The sequence below is a fragment of the Epinephelus fuscoguttatus genome, linkage group LG14 (genome assembly GCF_011397635.1).
Source record: "Epinephelus fuscoguttatus linkage group LG14, E.fuscoguttatus.final_Chr_v1".
In the NCBI taxonomy this organism is placed as follows: Eukaryota; Metazoa; Chordata; class Actinopteri; order Perciformes; family Serranidae; genus Epinephelus; species Epinephelus fuscoguttatus.
Genome location: NC_064765.1, coordinates 25,032,083 through 25,053,122, shown reverse-complemented (window position 1 = coordinate 25,053,122; position 21,040 = coordinate 25,032,083). Strand labels below are relative to the sequence as shown.

General features: G+C 38.7%; 3 protein-coding genes across 5 annotated transcripts; 1 reads left to right on the top strand and 2 right to left on the bottom strand.

Moving 5' to 3' along the window:
* The first annotated feature begins 196 nt into the window (after positions 1–196).
* Positions 197–11,601, top strand: xgb (x globin). The gene is made up of 5 exons (XM_049597003.1): positions 197–532; positions 4,750–4,857; positions 8,636–8,756; positions 9,048–9,128; positions 11,299–11,601. The coding sequence occupies exons 1-5, from the start codon at positions 363–365 to the stop codon at positions 11,416–11,418; spliced, it is 600 nt and encodes a 199-aa protein (XP_049452960.1). The 5' UTR covers positions 197–362; the 3' UTR covers positions 11,419–11,601.
* On the bottom strand, positions 11,588–14,500 carry srp14 (signal recognition particle 14). Its single transcript, XM_049597005.1, has 5 exons — positions 14,357–14,500; positions 13,205–13,277; positions 12,973–13,085; positions 12,851–12,883; positions 11,588–12,687 (listed from the first exon to the last, which is right to left on the bottom strand). The coding sequence occupies exons 1-5, from the start codon at positions 14,378–14,380 to the stop codon at positions 12,598–12,600; spliced, it is 333 nt and encodes a 110-aa protein (XP_049452962.1). The 5' UTR covers positions 14,381–14,500; the 3' UTR covers positions 11,588–12,597.
* A 1,196-nt stretch (positions 14,501–15,696) lies between these two features.
* LOC125900549 (5'-3' exonuclease PLD4) lies at positions 15,697–20,964 on the bottom strand. Of its 3 annotated transcripts, none has more exons than XM_049595606.1 (11): positions 20,827–20,964; positions 20,603–20,745; positions 20,351–20,511; positions 19,746–19,929; positions 19,537–19,657; positions 19,305–19,432; positions 17,543–17,743; positions 17,203–17,342; positions 16,947–17,112; positions 16,754–16,850; positions 15,697–16,599 (listed from the first exon to the last, which is right to left on the bottom strand). In XM_049595606.1, exons 2-11 carry the CDS (start codon positions 20,651–20,653, stop codon positions 16,397–16,399), a joined length of 1,452 nt encoding a protein of 483 aa, XP_049451563.1. In that variant the 5' UTR covers positions 20,654–20,745; positions 20,827–20,964; the 3' UTR covers positions 15,697–16,396. The 3 variants fall into 3 exon arrangements, with proteins under 3 accessions (XP_049451563.1, XP_049451562.1, XP_049451561.1); XM_049595605.1 differs by having other exon boundaries at positions 20,603–20,682; XM_049595604.1 differs by having other exon boundaries at positions 20,603–20,964.
* Positions 20,965–21,040: the final 76 nt, after the last annotated feature.

Below are 21,040 nucleotides of genomic sequence, written 5' to 3'. Positions count from 1 at the left end.
CTCTGCAGCCAACAGCTGCGTCAAGTTAACCATTTTATACAGACTTGCACAGGAAGTCAGCGGGTTCATCCTTCAAAATAAAAGCCTAATTACTACTCAGCACTCCTTTTTATATGTGCTCATAACAAGATATTTTATTTTGAACCGCTGAGCATAACTCATCCTGTCTGCGTGTTTACAGACTTGACACAAATCCGTGACACCGACCAGAGGCGTGTAGTTCAAGACGCAGTTAGAGTCGCGCTCTAAAACCAGATGCCAGCAACATCACACCTCTTCTGGCACAAAAACTATTAATCCTTTTTTTTTCTTCCTGGTTTGGCACAAAAACATAACCGTCCTGTTTTTTTTATTAATGAAGAATGGGCTGCGCAATATCAGGTCTGGCAGCAAAAGCAGAGTTTGGAGGGAAGACTACAGAGGATGGTGCAGCTGCTTTGTATCCCAGCGAGGATCAGGTTCAGATGATCAAGGAGTCATGGAAAGTTATCCGGGACGATATAGCCAAAGTTGGGATTATTATGTTTGTCAGGTAAGAATTTATAACACTTTTCCATGTCTGATACCTCAAAATTATGGAGATTATTAATCTAGTTGGCTGATTAGAGGGGTGGCAGATGATGTAAACCTATAGAAAAGGGTAGCTTTTATAGCCTCTGATTCCCTGCGGTCATTTTATTATATTGTGAATTTAAGCCAGGATGCTGTGGGTATAATAATTTGCTAAAAAAAAAAAAGACTTAATATTGTTGATTTTGCAGCCAAACTCATTTTCCAGTTGCATTTTCCATATCATGTTTGTTTACATGGCTCATACTTCTGATCATAAGACAAACCAAAGGAGCAACTTTTCATTTTAACCTCATCAGACAGTTTAGTGACATGCTGGCCCAGGAGACAAAGAAAGATGCCACAGAACCTGACCTTTTCATACAAGCCACAAAGTGAACATCCAGCATCCCTCCACTCTGCCCTCTGACCCCTCAGCTCTTCATCTACAGCTCAGAGCAACACACCCCTCCTCCCTTCTTATCACTTCTTATCACATCTTAACATTACGTAATAAACACACACAGCCATAGGCTTGCCACAGTGGTATACAATTAAAGGCATGAGCCATCAAGAAAATGCATTTTATCAATTAGCATGATGACCACCATCCGGGGAAACATTTCTAGCCTTTGGCAGGGAAATGAAAGCAGTGAGAGAATATGCTTATAAAAAGTGGCGGACCTTCAGGCAGCAGCATCTACAGTAAAGAGACCACCGGGCACATGGCTAGAAGCCCAATTAGTGCCATGTGTCCCCTGGGTGACCTCAACATTTGAAGAGATGAGGGTGTTAGCCTGGGAATTCACGGGCCTCATGTGGGCCCCCCCCCAAGAACCCCCACCCCCTGGCTGTTAGGGCTTGTCTCATGACCGAACAGTTATAGTTACAGTAACACAGCAAATATAAATCGTATGTTCTTGCACTTGATTTAACAGACTTTATTCTTTAGCAAAGGACTGCTCCGCTTTCCAGTTTATACAAATGAAGACACACTGAAGACTTAAATGGACTCTATTCATAAGTGCCAAAATAGTTATGAATACAGCTTCTGAACGGCGGCAATTAAAATTCCACATGGTCCTATACATTGTCTGCATATGCACTGCATACTTGCATGTATGCCGCAAGAGACCACACAAGTCACCAGCTTTCCAAAAGATGTGTTGACAGTGATGGACAAATTAAGAGCAGCCAATTTCCCCTTTTCTCTAAACAATAAAGCTGGTGAGCAGGAGGTATGAAGTGGGAGAGAGCAAAGCACACAGCCACTTACACTGGAGTGCAAACACTGTGGTGTTACATGTTGAGTTTATGTTATTTAATCAAGCATAAATTCAGAATATTTAGAAATAAATAGAGCCTAAATAGTTCTTATTTAATGAAACTGTACTTCAACACATCCAGTCTTATCATATAAACCATAATTTAAAGGTCTAGTGTGTGGGATTTAGTGGCATCTAGCGCAGCATCTGTGGTTGTGCAATGTAGAAACAACATGGCAGACTCCATGGAAGAGGACCTGCTCTGTATGTAGATACTGTAAAACTTCAATTAAACGCCTAGTCCCAATTAAACACCCAGTCCCTTTTACTAGCCTGGTGTGGCTACATGTGTTGACAAATAAAGGCCTGTCTCAGTTAGAGGCCTGGTCTGGTTGCCAAGCAGTTCTTTTTATAGAAGTTCTTCGGCTATATAAAACAAGTTGTTGGTAACTCTACGTTATTTAGCTGTTTAGAACGTGCATACAAATATAAATGTTTAGATTGTCTGTCAATATGGAGGTGCTACACTCATTAGCACAGTTAGATTCTCCACAAGTCAATCGTTCAGTTCATTTTACTGAAACCATGAGCACCAGAGAAGACTGTAATTCATTAGGATTTACTGGCATGGTAGGGTTAAAAAACGGTGACTCTCTTCTTTTGAAGCTGTCATTAAGTCAGAATATGTGTCCATTCCTTAATTAGTAAGTTATTCATATTCATTTTGTCCGTAAGGGTCCTCAGATCAAAAGAATGAAAAAGGTTTTTTTCATAGAAATCAATCCAAGTTGTTTTAACAAGATAAAGTGGTGTTGTGTCGGTATGTTTAGTGTCATAATACTCTCCCTCTGATGCCTTGTCTGCGGGAGCTAGGTTAAATGAATGATTTGGAGTTGATATGTTATTCGAAGCCTAATTTTCATACAAGTAATATTCATACTATAATGGTCATTGGATTCCTGACGAAAACGAGTGTGGTTAGAATGACTTAAATAAAAAGACAGGAAGTGTTATTTTTATCATTATATTTTATTCATAATTAATATTGCTTTTATTTTATTTTTTATTTATTTTTTTCTCCCTTTGCATGTTTTTGGTCCATATACATTGTCTTGTAGGGCTGCAAATAATAGTAATGATGGGGATAATAATTACAATGACAGTTATAATTGTTAGTCAATATCTGCCTTACTTAACTAAGGGACTAGTATTTGCAGCTCCGGTACGATGGTCTCTCCTTGTCAGGGTTTAGGCGGTCGGGGTGGAGGGGATCAAGGAAACAAGGGAAATGAGGAGGGCAGAGACATGTCAGATATTTTCTTGTATTGTACCACATCTGTGATTGCAACACTGCATTTCCCGCCTATAATACAAACAATAAACAGTTGATCGCAAAAAAAAGTAATATTCATACTTTGCTTTACTTTGCATCGCTGCTGAGCAACAGTTGTGCTTATAAGGAATTAAAGGCCTCTCCCATATAGATGCCTGTCCCAAATATAAGCTTGTTGACTTCAGTGATTTAAGCAAATAATAGCCTGGGGCTACTAATTGGAGTTTTACGGTATAAACAGCTGACTCTAAGGTAACAAAAACACAACAATTCTTATTTTAAGGTGATTATAAACTAATGAAAACATATTTCTGCCAAAGGACAACGCTAAATCCTATGAGCCAAACACACAAATATAAAGCAGGCAGTACTGTATAACAGACATATGAAAACATGCATTTCTTTGTCAGGGTATTCAGAAACACTCACTCATAAAATAAAAAAAAAAACCTCACTCATATTTTGTTTTGTCAATATATTGCGTTTCAATAGACCTCTCTTTATTATTATCTGCTTGTAAAAGGGCGCAGAGCTACTCATGTTTTCCGCAGCAGCCATTAAACAGGCCATCTCTTCTCTAACACCTCTCCCATCACCTCTATTCACAATCTACTGTATCTATCAAGGGGAGCACACGTTTTAGACATCTAATGCATTTATTCATGAAGAATCCGTTCAGTATTTCAGGTTTAGAAACACAAATTTCCTCTCACCAGCAGTGTATGGGAAGAAGACAATAAACAGGAAATACATTATGTTTCAGTTTGACCTACCACACCCAGAAGTGTTTTAAATTATAATTTATTATTAATGCTTAGATCAGTGTTGCAGCTCAGCACCACAGATGTTCAGATTGTTTCTGCTGGATTTCCACCTACAGCTAAAGTCCCTGTTTGAATCTAGTTTGAATAATAAAGCTGCATGCGAATGCTACCTGCCATTGTTGTCTTTTTTTCTATCTCATTTTCCTTCCCACTGAAAAAGCAGAGATGCCGCAAGCTTTGCATCTCACTGTGAGCACAATGCAACTCACATCCAGACGAGGCGAATGAGTATTCTGGCAGCATGACTAATCACAGGTACCTCAGCTGGAGACTTGAAGGCTCTCTGATTGGACGGCAACATGAGTAAACCCTCTTGTTAAGGAAATTGATTGAGGTTAAATGAGAAAAACAAAACTCTATCAGGATCAGTGGCTCCATTTAAGTGGGACTCTGTCTTGACTCCGACAGGGCAGAGTTAGCCAGCGCCAGCTAACAAAATTACAGATCCACCCTGGCCTGTTAGTGATTGTACCTGCTGGGTGTAAAAACCAATGCAGAGGGCTGTGATGATGAGAAGAAGCAGAGTAGGAACAGAAAGGCACAATCAGATATCTATTCAAAGTGAGAGAATGGCTGAAGGATGACAGAAAAGCCGATTGCAGTGTTGATAAGCTGAAATTTACACGCTCAGCCCTGTGAACACAGGGTTACAGCTGTGTCACGGTTTGGGTTATATGTGGTTAGCTGGTTAACTCAGGAGGAGATTTGTTTTGGTTTACATACTGGTTTCTCAGAGGTTCACAGACGGCTACATGCACTGTTGTTATCTTGGTAACAGGTTGTTTGAGACCCATCCAGAATGTAAGGATGTCTTTTTCCTGTTCCGAGACGTGGAGGACCTGGAGAGGTTGCGGAACAGCAGGGAGCTCAGGGCACACGGCCTACGGTCAGTCAACAACCCTGCAACTCATATCACATCGACACATCAGCATCATTCAGAGCAAAACTGACCAAACCAGCCAATGACAGCATGGAATAGTACTGCATGGTATACACTTGGCTAGAGGGCATATTGATAGCCAGTGTAACATCCATTCATTGGCTTCTGTCATTATGATGACCATCAAAGTTGCCAAGCAAAACAGGACATGGCTGACATTGTTATATATTCTCTTAACAAATGAAATAAAGAAAGCCAACAATGCATTAGTGCATCTCTTAGCATACTCCCCTACCGTGTCTGAGGCACCCAGTCACCCACTGGTTTCTGCTGGAGCAGTAAATCTTTAAAAACAGTTCCAAGGCTTAGCTGTAAAAGTCATAGAATACTTTGCCATATAAATTTCATAGTACTGTATGCCAAAAAAATTTCATAGTACAGTATGTGTGTAGTATGCTGCAAAAAGTCATACTATAGTATGTCATAAAAAGTCATAGTATAGTATGCCATAAAAAAGTTTTTGAAGAAGTCATAGTATAGTATGTCATAAAAAAGTCAAAGTAAATTATGTCATGAAAAAGTCATAGTAGAGTATGCTAAAAAAAAAATAATATGTCATTTTTGAAAAGTTATAGTATGGAATTTCGTAAAAAAAAAGGTCATAGTATAGTATGCCAAACAAGTCATAGTGTAGTATGTCAGAAAAAAGTTATAGTATGTCATGAAGAAGTTTTTCAAAAAGTCATAGTGTAGTATGCCGCAAAAAGTCATAGTATAGTATGTCATAAAAAAGTCAAACTGTAGTATGTCATAAAAAATGTCAGTATAGTATGTCATAAAAAGTCATAATATAGTATGCTAAAAAAAAGTCATATTATAGTATGTGATAAAAAATAGTCATAGTATAGTATGTCATGTCATAAAAACGTCATAGTATAGTATGTCATGTCATAAAAACGTCATAGTATAGTATGTCATAAAAAGTCATAGTATAGTATGTCATAAAAAAGTCATAGTATAGTATGCCATAAAAATGTCATAGTATAGTATGTCATAAAAAATAGTCATAGTATAGTATGTCATGTCATAAAAACGTCATAGTATAGTATGTCATAAAAAGTCATAGTATAGTATGTCATAAAAAAGTCATAGTATAGTATGCCATAAAAAGTCATAGTATAGTATGTGATAAAAAATAGTCATAGTATAGTATGTCATGTCATAAAAACGTCATAGTATAGTATGTCATAAAAAGTCATAGTATAGTATGTGATAAAAAATAGTCATAGTATAGTATGTCATGTCATAAAAACGTCATAGTATAGTATGTCATAAAAAGTCATAGTATAGTATGTCATAAAAAAGTCATAGTATAGTATGCCATAAAAATGTCATAGTATAGTATGTCATAAAAAATAGTCATAGTATAGTATGTCATAAAAAAGTCATAGTATAGTATGTCATAAAAAATAGTCATAGTATAGTATGTCATGTCATAAAAAAGTCATAGTATAGTATGTCATAAAAAATAGTCATAGTATAGTATGTCATGTCATAAAAACGTCATAGTATAGTATGTCATAAAAAGTCATAGTATAGTATGTCATAAAAAAGTCATAGTATAGTATGCCATAAAAATGTCATAGTATAGTATGTCATAAAAAATAGTCATAGTATAGTATGTCATGTCATAAAAAAGTCATAGTATAGTATGTCATAAAAACGTCATAGTATAGTATGTCATAAAAAGTCATAGTATAGTATGTCATAAAAAAGTCATAGTATAGTATGCCATAAAAAAGTCATAGTATAGTATGTCATAAAAAATAGTCACAGTATAGTATGCCATAAAAACGTCATAGTATAGTATGCCATAAAAACGTCATAGTATAGTATGTCATAAAAAAATAGTCATAGTATAGTATGTCATGTCATAAAAAAGTCATAGTATAGTATGTCATAAAAAAATAGTCATAGAATAGTATGTCATAAAAAATAGTCATAATATAGTATGTCATGTCATAAAAAAGTCATAGTATAGTATGCCATAAAAACGTCATAGTATACTATGCCATAAAAAGTCATAGTATAGTATGTCATAAAAAATAGTCATAGTATAGTATGTCATGTCATAAAAAAGTCATATTATAGTTTGTCATAAAAAGTCATAGTATAGTATGTCATAAAAAAGTCATAGTATGGCATGCTCAAAAAGCCATAGTATAGTATGTCATATTAATGTCATAAACAAATCATAGTATAGTATGTCATAAAAAAGTCATAGTATAGTATGTCATATTAATGTCGTAAATAAGTCATAGTATAGTATGTCATAAAAAAAGTCAAAGTAAATTATGTCATGAAAAAGTCATAGTATAGTATGTCATAAAAAAGGTTTATGTGATGATACGATATGATACGATACAATATGATACGATAAAGTATGAATCCTGCACCAGGGAAATTCAGTCATGACCGCAGCTCTAGAGTCAAAAGCACAGGAAAGAGGTGATTGAAAAGGATGTCAGAGTTGCAGTAACTGCCTTACACACTGATTTGTAATCCTTATGGTATCTTTCGCCTGAATACAAGTATATAGATACTCTTCTACCAAAACATAATTTCAGCTTTTCCAAATTATCAGAGCCACTTCACACATATTATTTTTGGGAGAAGTATCCACCGGGGTGCAGGTACCCCTAGTTGGGAATCACTACTCTCGTGAGAATGTTAGGGAGTATGTGTGACAGCAAGACAGTTTAGGTGAGACTGACTCAAACTACAATGACCGTGTTCGTCATTATTAAAGGAACATGTCACCCAGTGCAACAGTGTGGCTCATCAATGTGTTTAATATCTCTTTGACAACAATGGAGCTTTATGTTACTGAACAATATCAGGCTCTGGCTACAGACAATACTCCTCAGTGGAATCAATACATAGTTGTTTTGGTCTTTTCATGATAAAATATAGAATATCACTAGACTCATCTTCTTACCAATACATAATAATAAAAAAAAATGTTGCACACAGTGCCAGACACAGATCATAAGATATGTGGTAGAGCGCCTCAGGTTGTTGCTTTCCACTCTGCTGCAGACAGAGCTTGTAGCATCTATCACAGCCACTTGTCTGTTGTTTCCAGAGTGCATCAGGCCTCTCTGTGTTCCTCTATGCACGAGGCCAAAGCAGCCAATTACTGCCTGAGGACTTGAAGGTACAGAGGCTAGTGTGGCATTGCAGCAGCAGCGCACAGACAAAATGTGCTGTGCACCCCAGTGTGAACCAGCTGCTCTCAAATTCAGCGATAATGGCCCTCCAACCGCACTCAGGGACATTTGTACAAATGTCCGCGGTGGCGGTGAGACACGGGAAAGAGAAAGCTAAACCGGCTCTAACCCTTTGTTCCATTTTCATCTTCAAAACTGTCACGCACACACTCTGCAGTGATGGCAGACGCACCTGCAAGAGCAACAAAGAAAATTGATCTTGTGGTGTTTGTGCAGGCGGGAGAAAAAAAACATGTTTTCAGGGCCATGAAGTATCGTGCAATTTCGCATCATCAAGTGTGAGCTGGATTGATAAGGTACACAATCAATTGCATTTATCTTTCTTGGCATTTGAGTTTTGTGAACCTGCAAATGTCAGCGTGCAGCCTTTCAACACAGAGGAGTGTCACACTTATCTAACAGTGAAGATGTATCAGTTGATAGTCTCCTGCTGCTAACTCACGATTAACTGACGGATCAATCAGGCCAGGGTATTTTTTCTCCATCTCTTTCAGGGTGATGTCTTTCATCGAGAAAAGCGTGGCCAGACTGGACCAGCTGGAGAGACTGGAAGCTCTGGCTCTGGAGCTGGGAAAAAGCCATTACCATTACAACGCTCTGCCTAAGTACTACAGTGTAAGACCCCAATGATCCCACCAGTGCTCCACACTGTGTTTTTGCCATGCTGCTTTATTCATAAAGGACTCCACATAGTCTAATTTCAGCTGATACTGTAGCTCTTTGTCAGACTCACTATTATACTTAGACTCCTGAAATCACAGCAGCTGAATGAATTGACCTAAAACTGCAAAATGGAAACCACCACCTACTCTAGCAAATAACAATGGAGTCACACACCAACTGGATACCAGCCTAGTTACTAAGGCGTAAGCACATCACTGAGTATCTTACGTAATTATTTTCCAGTACGTCGGAGCAGAATTCATCTGCGCCGTGCAGCCCATCCTGAAGGAGAGGTGGACGGCCGAGCTGGAGGAAGCATGGAAGGTAAGGACTGCCATTGTGTGGGTGTTAATCAGCAACCCCTTCACTGACCCATTCTGGGAACACGTCTCGTGAAAATAGGCTCGATGTGTCAGCGTCAGAGCTCTGCATGTATCCTTAATGCGTCATGTAACATGTCAATATGGGAACCAGTCCAACACAAGCTTGAGTGATGCGGAGTTTACATGTCACTGAACCATACATGAGCATACTGGGAAAATGGAGCATGGCTCTGTCACATCATGTTATGTCACCTCAGGATCCCTTATGGTTCTAATGAGGAGAATAATGCTGCGGCTGCTCAGCATTTATACACAATAGATACATCTCTTTCCTTCAAGGAATATAGTTTTAGTGTAGCTCTGTCTGACAATGAACAGCATAGGCCTCACTAAATTTAAGAGGTTTAAGCATGGGCATATTCTGAGACAGTGGGCCCCTGGGCTAAGAGATACAAAGGTCACACCACCTCTCCCACACAGGAGCAAGACAGAGACTTTGTGGTGATTTTCTCTTTGTAGTCATTGTGCATCTTTTTTTTGTCATTTTGTGTCTCCTCGTTGTTGCTCTCTGAGGTAAATTTCTGTCTATATTGTGGTTTTATGTCTCTTTGTGGTTATTTTCTGTCTGTATGTGTTCATTTGACATTTTGACTGTCCCCAGTAGGCCAGTTCAGTAATCCATCCGTTGGTTTAATACATTATTCACTTGTGGAAAAACACATATCTAAGATTACATCTATTTTAATGTGCAATTATGTGTGCTTTGTAGAAACAGCATGTCTGTAGCTTCATGTTAAATTTCATTAACATCTACATTTAATAACATTGGTTTCTGTACAGCTTTCTGCTTCAATGAGTGGACTCTGCTGCCCTCTAGTGGTTAAAGTTGGTTACTTTTATTTTATGCCTCATTTGTCAGACATTTGGCTAATACTTTTTAGGATTACAAAACACCTCTACTTACCAAGCATCAAAATATAAAAAAAAAAAAAAGAAAACAGTGCCAATCAGTGCTTCCCGAAGCCCAAGATGCCGTCCTCAAATGTCTTGTTTTTACCACAACCCAAAGATATTCCGTTTACTGTCATAGAGGATCAAAGAAACCAGAGAATTTTTAGATTTGAGAAGCTGGAATCAGAGAATTTTTTTTAGTTATTTTTTCAATAATTCAAACTGATTAACTGGTTATCAAATTAGGTTAATTTGATACTCTAAATAATAACAGACTGTGCACCAAGCAGAACTGCTGCAAATCTAAAGTTTATACCAAGAGTTTTTCTCTTGTCTCCCACACTTTCTTCAAGTAACTGCTTAATTAAGATATTTTATATGTAAACAGTAACCATGGTTTAATCAAGAATAAAATATTGATTTCATAACTCAGCTGCACATATCTTTCAGGTAACCTTCCCTATCCCACATCCACCACTTTGGTGCATGTTTGTGAACAACCAAACAATATCTATTAGCAGAGTTTTTCACTGATTCACACATAGAAAAGCATATTTCTAAGGCCCTGCTGGATAATTAAGCACAGTACACATATATAAGATGGTGACTGAACAGCAAATTTGTCTGCATTCAAAGTAATACACACTTCCCTTTCATACAATTTAATGTGAATGAATGTCCTTCACCTATGGGGGCCCAGTTCAGTGTGTTTTTGTAATGGTAGATTGTAACTTAAGTACTGTACTCAAGTACAACTCCACTACATCTTGGAAGTCAATATCATACTTTATACACTAAGTTTACATTAGTTAGGCCTACTAGTCACTTTGCAGATTGAGATTAATACATAATATAATCAACAAATAAATTATGATGTATTACTATAGATAGATCTGAAACTTCCATTGATCCCTTGGGAAAATTCACATAATTCTCAGCAGTATATGAAGTAAAAACCACCTCTACCTTTGCCAGCTGCACCATTAATGTGATGTCTACATTAATTCATCACCAAGTCTGATCTAATAATATTCTGAAAGAGGCCGTTCTGCACGAGTACTTTTAACTTTTTGTATTTTAAAGCCTATTCCTTTCCACTTTTAAGATATTGAATGTAGGACTTTAACTTGTGACAAAGTATTTCTGCACTGTTGTATTGCTACGTTTACTAAAGTAAAAGGTCTGAATATTTCTGCTTCCACTACTTGTTTTGATCACAGACCATGTTCCAGTATCTGACCAGCCTCATGAAGCAGGGATACGAGGAGGAGAGCAACCGACAGCGCCACCTCGCACTCTCCCCGAAGGAAAGACCAGACAAGAAGAACACAGCGCTATGAGATGCTTCTTCTCTTAACACAACTCAGACTGTTTTTACCAGTGCAGCACAGAAATGTGTTCATGTATATAGTGTATTTAGTGTCTCCTTTTCTACATTGCTCGTGTTTACATGTTTACTGCAGTCATTGTTTGCTTTTTTTAATCACTATGGACAAAAGAACAACGTAGTGATTTTCAACAACGCACTTTATTTCTGAACTTAAATTCTGCTGCAGTCCTCTTCCATGAGATCAGGACCTTAGAGCACGAAGAGACAACACAAATATAGTGGCTGTAGTGATATCTGCCTTGTCATTGTGATTAACAGAAACATTATTAGAATTACAGCCAAGACTTTGTCTCTGTACTCATAACTCAAACATGCCTTTTCAGTAAAATCTACAACTTTTAAGATTTTGTGTGTTGTTTCATCACTCAGATTTCACTTAACCACCTGAACCAAAGCTACACAGTAGGAATTACTGGCCTTTAACAATGTGAGACAGCCAGTTTGACAGTTTGGTTTGATACCATGGTTCAAAACAAAAATAATATTCATTGTACTTTAGGAGGTGTACTAAAAACATAGAATTAAGTAAATTTTTTATCTCCAGTATCAAGCTTCATACAGTAAAATGTGTTTAAAATAAAAAACATATCATCTGATCTGATTAAGTTAAGTTCTGTGCTTCAAAGCAACTTTGCAGTAAAATAGATGCTTACTTAATTAAAAAAAAAAAATCCTATAATGCTTCTCAAAGCGCAGTCGAATTGAAACATGGCAACACAGCTCGTAGGTCAGTGGCAAATATAACATAAATATGGACTCTAACAATTAAATAGTATGAAGGGCAGGTAAACATTGGGCTCCATGGAGGTGACGCTGCTGTGAATGACCTGGTTCCGAAGCAGATATGGTGGCGATTCAATGAAGTTGACTTGCTTCATCCTGTACGGGAGATCATCAGGTTTTCTGTTCCAGATGGCCGATGGCTTCAAACAGCCAGGGATGAGACATTACCATGCAAACAATGGCATAATATCAGAGCAGTCACCGGGTGGATGAACAGTGATTCTGAGGCCTCAGGTGAATGGGAAGAGAGCTGAGTGGGGCAACAGACCAGATGGAGGCCTTTCCCATTTCCTCAGATGGTACAGGCCAGTTTAGGTACCCGTGGTTATGTTAAAGAGTCTGTTGCTCATTGGGTGGCTTTGGTTTTCTTGCTTTTGCTTTTCTTATCTTTCTTCTTAAGTCCATCCATGTGAGCTCTAAGGAGGTTGGAGTATGCCTGTGAAGAGGAGACAATGATTAAATTCTCACAGCTCATTTATCAAAGACAAACTGCTATGACACTAAAGATAATCTGAATAACATCAAGGAGACTTAATTAAGAAAGTGTGCTTGCAGTTACCCAGAGGACTAGCTTTAAAACAACACTGAAATCAACCTACCATTTGAAACTTGATTACTTCTTTGGTGCTGACCTGAAATAGAGAGAAATGAGAATTCAGCATTAACAGCAAAATATCACAGATCTATAACATCAAACACAAAGGAAACACAGTAAGCTCACCACTGTGCTTATTTTCTTCTTGCCGTCAGATGCTCTGATGAGACATTTGTTGTCTGCTGGTTCAAATGACTCTGTGTGGCCCTTTCTGGGCTGCGGCTTGGTCCTCCCGTCATCTGGAAACAAGAAACACACCCCCTTCCAGCTGCTTAGATGTTCAAAGGATAAAGTCAAAATTTCACCTTCTGATTAGACATGAATGACTACGGTCAAAAGTCAGGAGGGATTTGCTTACATTTCTTTAGTGTAATGACGACACTGCCAGATGTTCTGCACTTCTGGAACAGCCGTGTGAGCTCTGTGAGGAACTGGAAAACAGCAAAAACAAATATTAGAGCCCCAGTGATGATATTTAAACAGCAGGGGATCAAACAGTTAAATTTAATGCTTTTTAAGAATTTCAAGACAACTTTTAACCAAATTTAGGACAGATTTTTGGACAAATGACGTGGCATGTAAACAGTATATATGTGGTCTTGTGCAGAGGTAGGTGTTATGTAGGAATATGGTTATTAGATTGAATTAAGTTGATCTACATTTTGCCAGCAGGTAAGTGCAAGTGTGAAGTAAAATTAAAGGCTTCACTCAATTTAACAAAAAGAAATTAAAAGATATATGAATAAAATCATATAAAATGTTTGTATCTGTTAATCCCATCAGCTCCTTTAACTTAGGCACTATAATGTATTCTTTTTGTGTCTTCTCGCACAGTTGGCTGCTCTCTGTAACTATTCATGTTTCCGAATGGTTCTGGTAATCCATGATTTCTGGTTGTTTTGCTATTGCGTCATACTAAAAACTTTTAAATTAGCCTACTCTCATTAACATAACGTTAAAGAAAGAGAGCAAAATAGTCAACAGCCTTTTCTAGCAGACAGCATTAGTTTTAGCTAGCCAAATGTAGCGCTCATTAACAGTGGTGTGGTAACGCAACTTCATACTCTCACAAATGACGATGGGTTACAAAAACGACTAGTTGAACAAGCTAACGTCAGTTTTAAGAAACTAACTTGTAAGTTAGCTTAACGTTACTCGAGTTAACGCTAGCAGTCTTGAAATACACGTTACTGAGTGCTACCCTTAACTTGCAGTACACATTTGACTATTGTTGTGTGTGGACGAAATATTAACCACTTCAACGCAACATTACCTTATTTTGGTAGAAAGTGCAGTAACTAAACTAACGTAGCTGCATCTTGACGCAAAGTCAGTGTTAGCTTCAGGCAAACGTTAGCCGGTTGGCTAATGAGTCAGTTAGACGACTAACTTAGCTTGTTTAACGTTATGGATATCGGTTAACTTAGCTAAAGCAGACAGTGTTGATTTCTAGTTTTTTAGCATTAACATCGACAGTTGAAGTTATTCACAATATGCTTTTTATTCTTACCGAATCGTTTTCGAGCAGCACCATATTTCTGAGTTCAGCTTTAGCTTCGGTTTACTGGCTGAAAGCTAACTGCTGTGAAGCACACGTACTACACCAGCCGGAGCCCCGCCCTGCGCCCTCACTGCGGACACAAGCGTTTAATCGCAGCGCCTCTACTGTCAGGGAGGGGAATAACACACAGGTCCATTTAGGCCAGGGGCGTCAAACGTACGGCCCCCGGCCAAAAAAAAGGTCCAATCCGGCTCACTGGATGAGTCTGCACACCTAATGTTAATGCACTTCTGATGGCTAAGAGTTACCAAATGTCAGGAGCAAGTTAAACAGTGAGTAGTCAACTTCTTGTAAAATGAGGCTTCTTGTTGTCATATTTAAAGATATTCAACACAGTGCAAAGTATTGTGAATCAGCAGCGTCAGTACAAAAGTAATGGTATCAGACTAATATTTAAAACAATATTGGTGGAACTTTTTACTAAGGCACTGCCAAGACCTTTGATTTGTAAATGGTCTGTAAGGCAGGGGATAACTTAACCTCCTTCCTCGATGGCTTCCACTTTAGTCTGATGTGGTGATGCCAGCATACTACACAGGAGTGGAAATGTGTGCATATGTGAGTAGTTTTACTGAATGTGGAAAAACAGACAAGTCGAAATTGCACTTATTTTTCTTGAGATATCTCAGGCCGTTCATCTGTTTTGCAAAAGCATGAACATTTTCAGAGTGTACTTCTTTATACTAAAAGAGAGGGAAACATGTTGAGTTGTTATTTACAGATTACCTTGCAATGGTTTTACTGGTTCAGCCCAGTTAGATCAAATTGTGCTGTATGTTACCCATGTACATTTCTACATATGTGTCCCATTGATTTAGTTGATTAAACTTCTACACACTATACACTTCTTATCTCGTATATTGGTATATATTGCCAGATATTTAATATTCTATTGTTTCTAAAACTGGGCCTAGTGAGTGACCCTGACCTGGGGAACTCACTGGTTGTGAATGTTAAATTGTGGTTACTGTACTTTGTGTTATTGTATTTTGAAGCATTCTCTGGCACAAGAATTCCCCTTGGGATAAGTTCTATTGAACTGAACTGAATTAAGCATAAAAATATGTAAACAAGACTTAATATCTAGTGGAAAGCACCGAGACATTATCACATAAACAGACAACGTTCTGTCTGGTGTATGAAACTGCTGACTGCTCAACAATTTGCCTTACAGGGATAATAAAGATATCCTCAATACTGAAGATGTGCCTCATCAGAAAAGAGACACGTCTTTTAAATATCTTTACAGCATCAAAAACAGAAACGGCTATAATTTTAAATAGCTTTTTATTAGCTTTAATGAGATTGTGTCAAAGTACATTTTATTTTGGTTACTTTTAATAAATATTAAACTAAACAGCAATTTTAAAAAAACAAATCTTAAAGTTGAAGACTATGTAATCAGTATGAATCTTGTTATTGCTTCCCCTGAGCATCCTGCATCAGGACAATGCCAAAATAAGAGTACAAACTTTCTGGGTGACACAATTGCAGTTTACTAAAATTTCATTCTTACAACTGCAGCTGTGGTTTTGAAATGACCGACTTTCGACACACATTATTTTAATTGTTAACAAAGTCTCATAGATGTTGAAACAGTATATAGGCTATGTTTTAATAGTTATAAAATATATACAGCAATCACAAATTCAACAATCAGCTCAGCACTTAACACCCATCATATCTTATAAAAACATCAATAATAACTCAGTAAACCTTACTTGTAGGTACAGGTGCATTATATTACATTACAGCTGGTATACTTTAAACTATTGATGTCAGTGCTCCATTTTTAAAAACCTCCAGTTTATCCTTACTGTCAGTGTACGTTCACTTTATCGAAAATGATTTGTCATTTTTCCCTCTCATAATATACAAAAGCTGTTAAGTTGGACAAAGATAATATAAAAACATCAACATAAATCAAAACTGTGGTTTGACCTCAATAATAAAAACTATTTTTATGTCCTTTTATGTTTTATGTTTCTGTCATCTTGACAGTGCACAGTCTGGGTGGTGCCCCAGGTCATCGAGCTGCACAGCAAACTCAGAGAACCAGTCTCTGTCAAAGACTGCCCTGAGCTTGCCCTGCAGGGCCTTGGTCTCCCATATAGGGTGAGGAGCATGCTGGGAAATCACTAGACCCACTCCAGCTGTGGTCACATAGTAGTCCCCTGACCAGTTGGAGGTACCTGAGGAACAAACATAACATTATCTGGTCAATGATTAACCAGTTCACATGTAACAAATGGCTCCTCAACACATGAATGCACAGGAATTTTGCTGAGTTTAAAGTGAACTATAAATGAGTGGAAATAAAAACATTGAAGATGATCTGCCACTCACCAATGTAGGCGACTTTATCAGTCACCATGTATTTATTGTGGTTGACTCTGCTGTATGGAATATCAGACTGGTTTCCCACAGGCACAATGTACAGTTTCTGAAAAGAGAATGATGTGCAAACAACAAAGAAAATTCAGAGTCGAAGATCTGTGCTTACTCCCAGCAGACGCAGTTATTTTATGTTGTGTCTTACTATCTCGATGCTGATATCCTGGCGAGGGCTGTCCATCGAGGCCAGAGACTGAAGGAAGGGCAGCATGCCTGGATCAGAGTCCCGCCCACAGCTGATCAGCATCCGGATCTTAACCCTCCTCTCAAAAGCAGCCGTCCTGATGGCGTCGTCAATGACAGGCCAGTATCTGTTCGCGTAAAAGAAGAAGAGAAACTGAAGAATAAAGCAAAAGAGGTGAGTTGCGTGATGGAAATAACTGGTTTCTTTTGTGGGTCACCTCTGAGGCTTGTCAAAGCGCATGACGGGGAAGTACTCCATGACGGCTACATCCATGTAGTGCTGGGCCTCTGAGATGATGGAGAGAATAGCCTCCAGGTCCTGAGTCCTCGACGGAGGACAGAACGAAGGTGGAGAACCCTGGGGTGAAACACAAATATGGAATAATACCACCACCAAAAACATTTCATTCATAAAACCTGACTTATATTTCACAGTTTGAGGTTCAGAGGTGGCTAAAAACTGTAATACACACACTTCAATGTAAACAGAAACAAGAGCTCTTTATACACCAGAATAACAATGTTCTGTAAAAAAGAACTGAAACTTAAGGAACTCACTGTAAGGTACAGCCTGCTGGAGACATTATCAGCTTTCACCTGCAGGGGGTGATGTTTGTTGATGGCAGTGTCATACTCTGCAGGCCAGGGTTGTGGCAGGGTACTGTTGGGCTGTCCCATCACCCAGTAGGACTGGAAAATCTTCAGCAGGTCCTTTGCTAGACTGGAGCAGTTGTAGACGACTACACCCAGCTCCTTCACCTACAGACAAGTTAAGTGAATTATAGAATTGTTTGGCAGCATTTTAAAGGTCCCATATTATGCTCATTTTCAGGTTCATACTTGTATTTTGGGTTCCTACAAGAAAATGTTTACATACTTTAATGTTCAAAAACACATTGTTTTCCAGAGAGTGTCTATTCAGTGACATCTGTATTCACCCTCTGCCTGAAACACTACTTTTTAGTGCCTGCTATTTCTTTAAGTCCACCTCCGGAAAAAGCTCTGGGTCTTCCACACCTGTACTCTCTGCGTTTATCATTGCAGCTGGGGGAATTGCTGTAACAGCACTGGAATTGCATTGTTTGGCAACCGCTAGTGTCCAAGTTTATTTTCTATCAGCTGATGTCATTTATATACACTGCGAAACATTCAAACTAAGCGACAACCTCCGCGGCTGCAGTTCTTTGAATGGCCACTTGAGGCTGGCTCCAGAAGTCAGTCAATCTCCATGGACCCCATGTTAAAATGCCTAGTCTCTATATACAGACTTCTGTAGGCAAACCCCGGAGATCTTGCCTCCGGAAGAAGAGCGGAAGAGCCCTGGTTTCCGGTGCTAGGCTGTTTGTAGTCCGCGTGATATTGATCAATCACGTTTGAACCGGCTGCAGTTGTTGCCAGGTTAAACGCTCCGTGCGGTGAACTAACGAGGTGGAACATAATTGGCATCTCTGCAAACTCTGAATCCATTGCAATGTTTCAGCATATTTACTTACATATAAACGGAAGTCGGAAACGGAAATTCGCCTCCTCCGCCCAAATTAAACCGGAATGCCAAAAAATTGGGGGTCTGCCCCAAGAGGCTGTATCGCCGTCTGCCGGAAGTCAGACGCCGAATACAGCCAATGGGTTCCGAGAAGGTAAAATGCCAAACTTTACAGCACAAATAAACATGTTTACAGCCTGGTACAAAACAGTTTTGGTCTCATTAGCTAATTTCCCACATCATGACAACTGTACAGGGGTGAATTTTTTTTTACAACTCACCAGTTGATATTTTATTAAGGCTTAAAGTTGCGCATAATTAAGGGCGGGTTGTTTTGAATGATAGGCTGTCTGCTGATAGTGTCCTCATCTTCTTAGTCAGATCCACCTCTTGCTTCTCCACAGCGCCACCCTCTCATCCAAATATGGTCACTTATGGTTCCAAAGAAACAAGATGGCGTCAACCAAAATGCCAAACTGGAGGCTTCAAAACGGGAGTCCACAAACCAATGGGTGATGTCACAGTAGCTACCTCCATAATTTTTAGTGTCTGATTCTAACAGGAAATACAAAGAGGCCTACTTACGATGTATGTTTTAAGGTGGGAAAAGTCTGTATAGTTGTGACATCACAACTTCACGGAAATCCTGACAGCCCATTTAAAAGCATGGTTTCTGAATATGGATTGTGTTTATTTCTCTATGGATTGGGTTTTGATACTTTCATGGTATTTACATAGCATATGTGCTTTATGCTAAAAAAAGACATGGAAATCTGACTTTTTACAACATGGGACCTGTAAGGTTTAAAGTAAGCACTGTAGATGTTTTGGTGTCACCTGTGTCAGAGCCCTCCAGTCCATGTTAGCACTTCCAATAAACACATGTTTTCTGTCAACAATCCAGAACTTGCTGTGGAGGACGCCTTGTGTCAAACGCCCAAAGTTCACCTTTCTCACCTGAACTCCTACAGACAGTCAAAGAGGAGACTGCAGTCAAGGGAAGCTGGTGCAAAAACAAAATCTAATGCAGTGAATGTAGAGAACAACAACAGGGGAGTCAGATCCAAACCTTTCTCCTTTAATATCTTTAAATCTGTGGAGTTTGTTCTGACACTGGGGACACTGGTGACCACTCGGACAGATACATTCCTGGAGGGCAGCTCTTCAAGCTCTTTCAGGATTTCCCTTCCCTGCAGAGGACAGACTCTCAGTATTAGCGGCCCTGTCCACAGACAACAACAAATTAAACAAGAGCGAAGTGTTTTAGCTGCAACTCACAGGTATGTCAGAGGAGGAGTTAACGTTAATGTCTTCCCCAGTTAAAGTCCAGTAGAAGGACGACACATCCACTTGGTTTGTTGCCATGGAGAGAAGATCTTTCCAGGCTTTTTCCAGAGAGATCCCAAGCGTTGCATTAGGTTTGAACTTCATGTGCTGAGGGATGCTCTCCACCAGCGCCATGCTAGGAGATAAACAAAGACATCTGGTGAGGGAAGTGTCTGAAAGCAGAACTGGAGACTATAACTAGAAAAACTATTTAGGGAATCAATAACCATGAAGTCAATAGATGTAGATGGTGTATGTTTTGTGATATAACTGAGCAGTATACACCCTATTTAACATCAGTTTTATTACAAAAGTTATATAATAGAGATCTATTTTGTATCATTACATACAATAGGTTTAAAAATCAAAACAATTATAAAGTCATTATCACTCAAGTCTCAAATTCCCTGGTGGTGACACTATTACATAATGTTAGACTGTAAATCCAACAACAGCAAATATACTTTGACCCACAGTTGTTCAGCAATTCAGTTATTCATCAACTAATACTAATATAACTGTGCAGATGACATATATATCTTAAGTGGGATTATTACCTGCACTGATCCGTACAGATATCACTCCCACAACCTACTTCAGGAAGTGTCTCATGATCTTTTGGAGCCGGGGGTCTTTCCAGCACAGCGATTGCGAGCACGATCCCCAGGACTGTCAGACAGCCCAAAACCACAACTAATGTCACACAGCTGGTCGACCTCTAGCAACGTGAAGTTTGAAATACATGTGAGAACAAGACATAAGACGAATGTGTCATAGCCAAACGGAATGAATAACTTTAAAAGTCTTACCCTTTTGTTTGAGACATAATTGTCATGAAGGCTGCCGTACGTAGAGGTCATTATTCCTTTCAAGTGCTCCTTGCCTTTGTCTGTTCAAAGGCAGATAATTATCTTCTCAGTCGGAAAATAAACACACTGCAGCTCTGACCACACTAATGAAAGAAAACGCATAAGTTTGCAGTTTAAATCTCCTAAGTTTGGTTTCCAAAGTATTGAAAGCAAAAGCAACTTACACAAAGCAGATGCTAACACTTCTCAAAACAGAGCTCACTACAAACTCTCTTCTCCCCCCCCGGGCTTTCACTTGAAACTGAGCTGAAGTGATATCTGCTACTGAATATATCACAGCACAGTTCCTGTTTTTACTTTCATTTCTGGTTTTCAGACACGTATTTACCCAGGAATAAAAAAGGGGTAGTCAGTGAATAAAAGTCCCGACAAAAAACA

What these genes read in the sequence shown, in the direction of transcription:
- LOC125900549 (XM_049595604.1), bottom strand. Translation starts at nt 20,653, where the DNA reads ATGACCTCTACGTACGGCAGCCTTCATGACAATTATGTCTCAAACAAA. An exon ending in AAAGATATTAAAGGAGAAAG is followed by an intron (nt 19,433 to 19,536) that starts GTTTGGATCTGA and finishes GACTGTCTGTAG; the next exon opens with GAGTTCAGGTGAGAAAGGTG. An exon ending in ACTGGAGGGCTCTGACACAG is followed by an intron (nt 17,744 to 19,304) that starts GTGACACCAAAA and finishes ACTTGTCTGTAG; the next exon opens with GTGAAGGAGCTGGGTGTAGT.
- srp14 (XM_049597005.1), bottom strand. Translation starts at nt 14,380, where the DNA reads ATGGTGCTGCTCGAAAACGATTCG. An exon ending in TGCTGCTCGAAAACGATTCG is followed by an intron (nt 13,278 to 14,356) that starts GTAAGAATAAAA and finishes GCTGTTTTCCAG; the next exon opens with TTCCTCACAGAGCTCACACG. An exon ending in CGTCATTACACTAAAGAAAT is followed by an intron (nt 13,086 to 13,204) that starts GTAAGCAAATCC and finishes TCTTGTTTCCAG; the next exon opens with ATGACGGGAGGACCAAGCCG.
- xgb (XM_049597003.1), top strand. Translation starts at nt 363, where the DNA reads ATGGGCTGCGCAATATCAGGTCTGGCAGCAAAAGCAGAGTTTGGAGGG. An exon ending in CTCTGCCTAAGTACTACAGT is followed by an intron (nt 8,757 to 9,047) that starts GTAAGACCCCAA and finishes ATTATTTTCCAG; the next exon opens with TACGTCGGAGCAGAATTCAT. An exon ending in AGCTGGAGGAAGCATGGAAG is followed by an intron (nt 9,129 to 11,298) that starts GTAAGGACTGCC and finishes TTTTGATCACAG; the next exon opens with ACCATGTTCCAGTATCTGAC.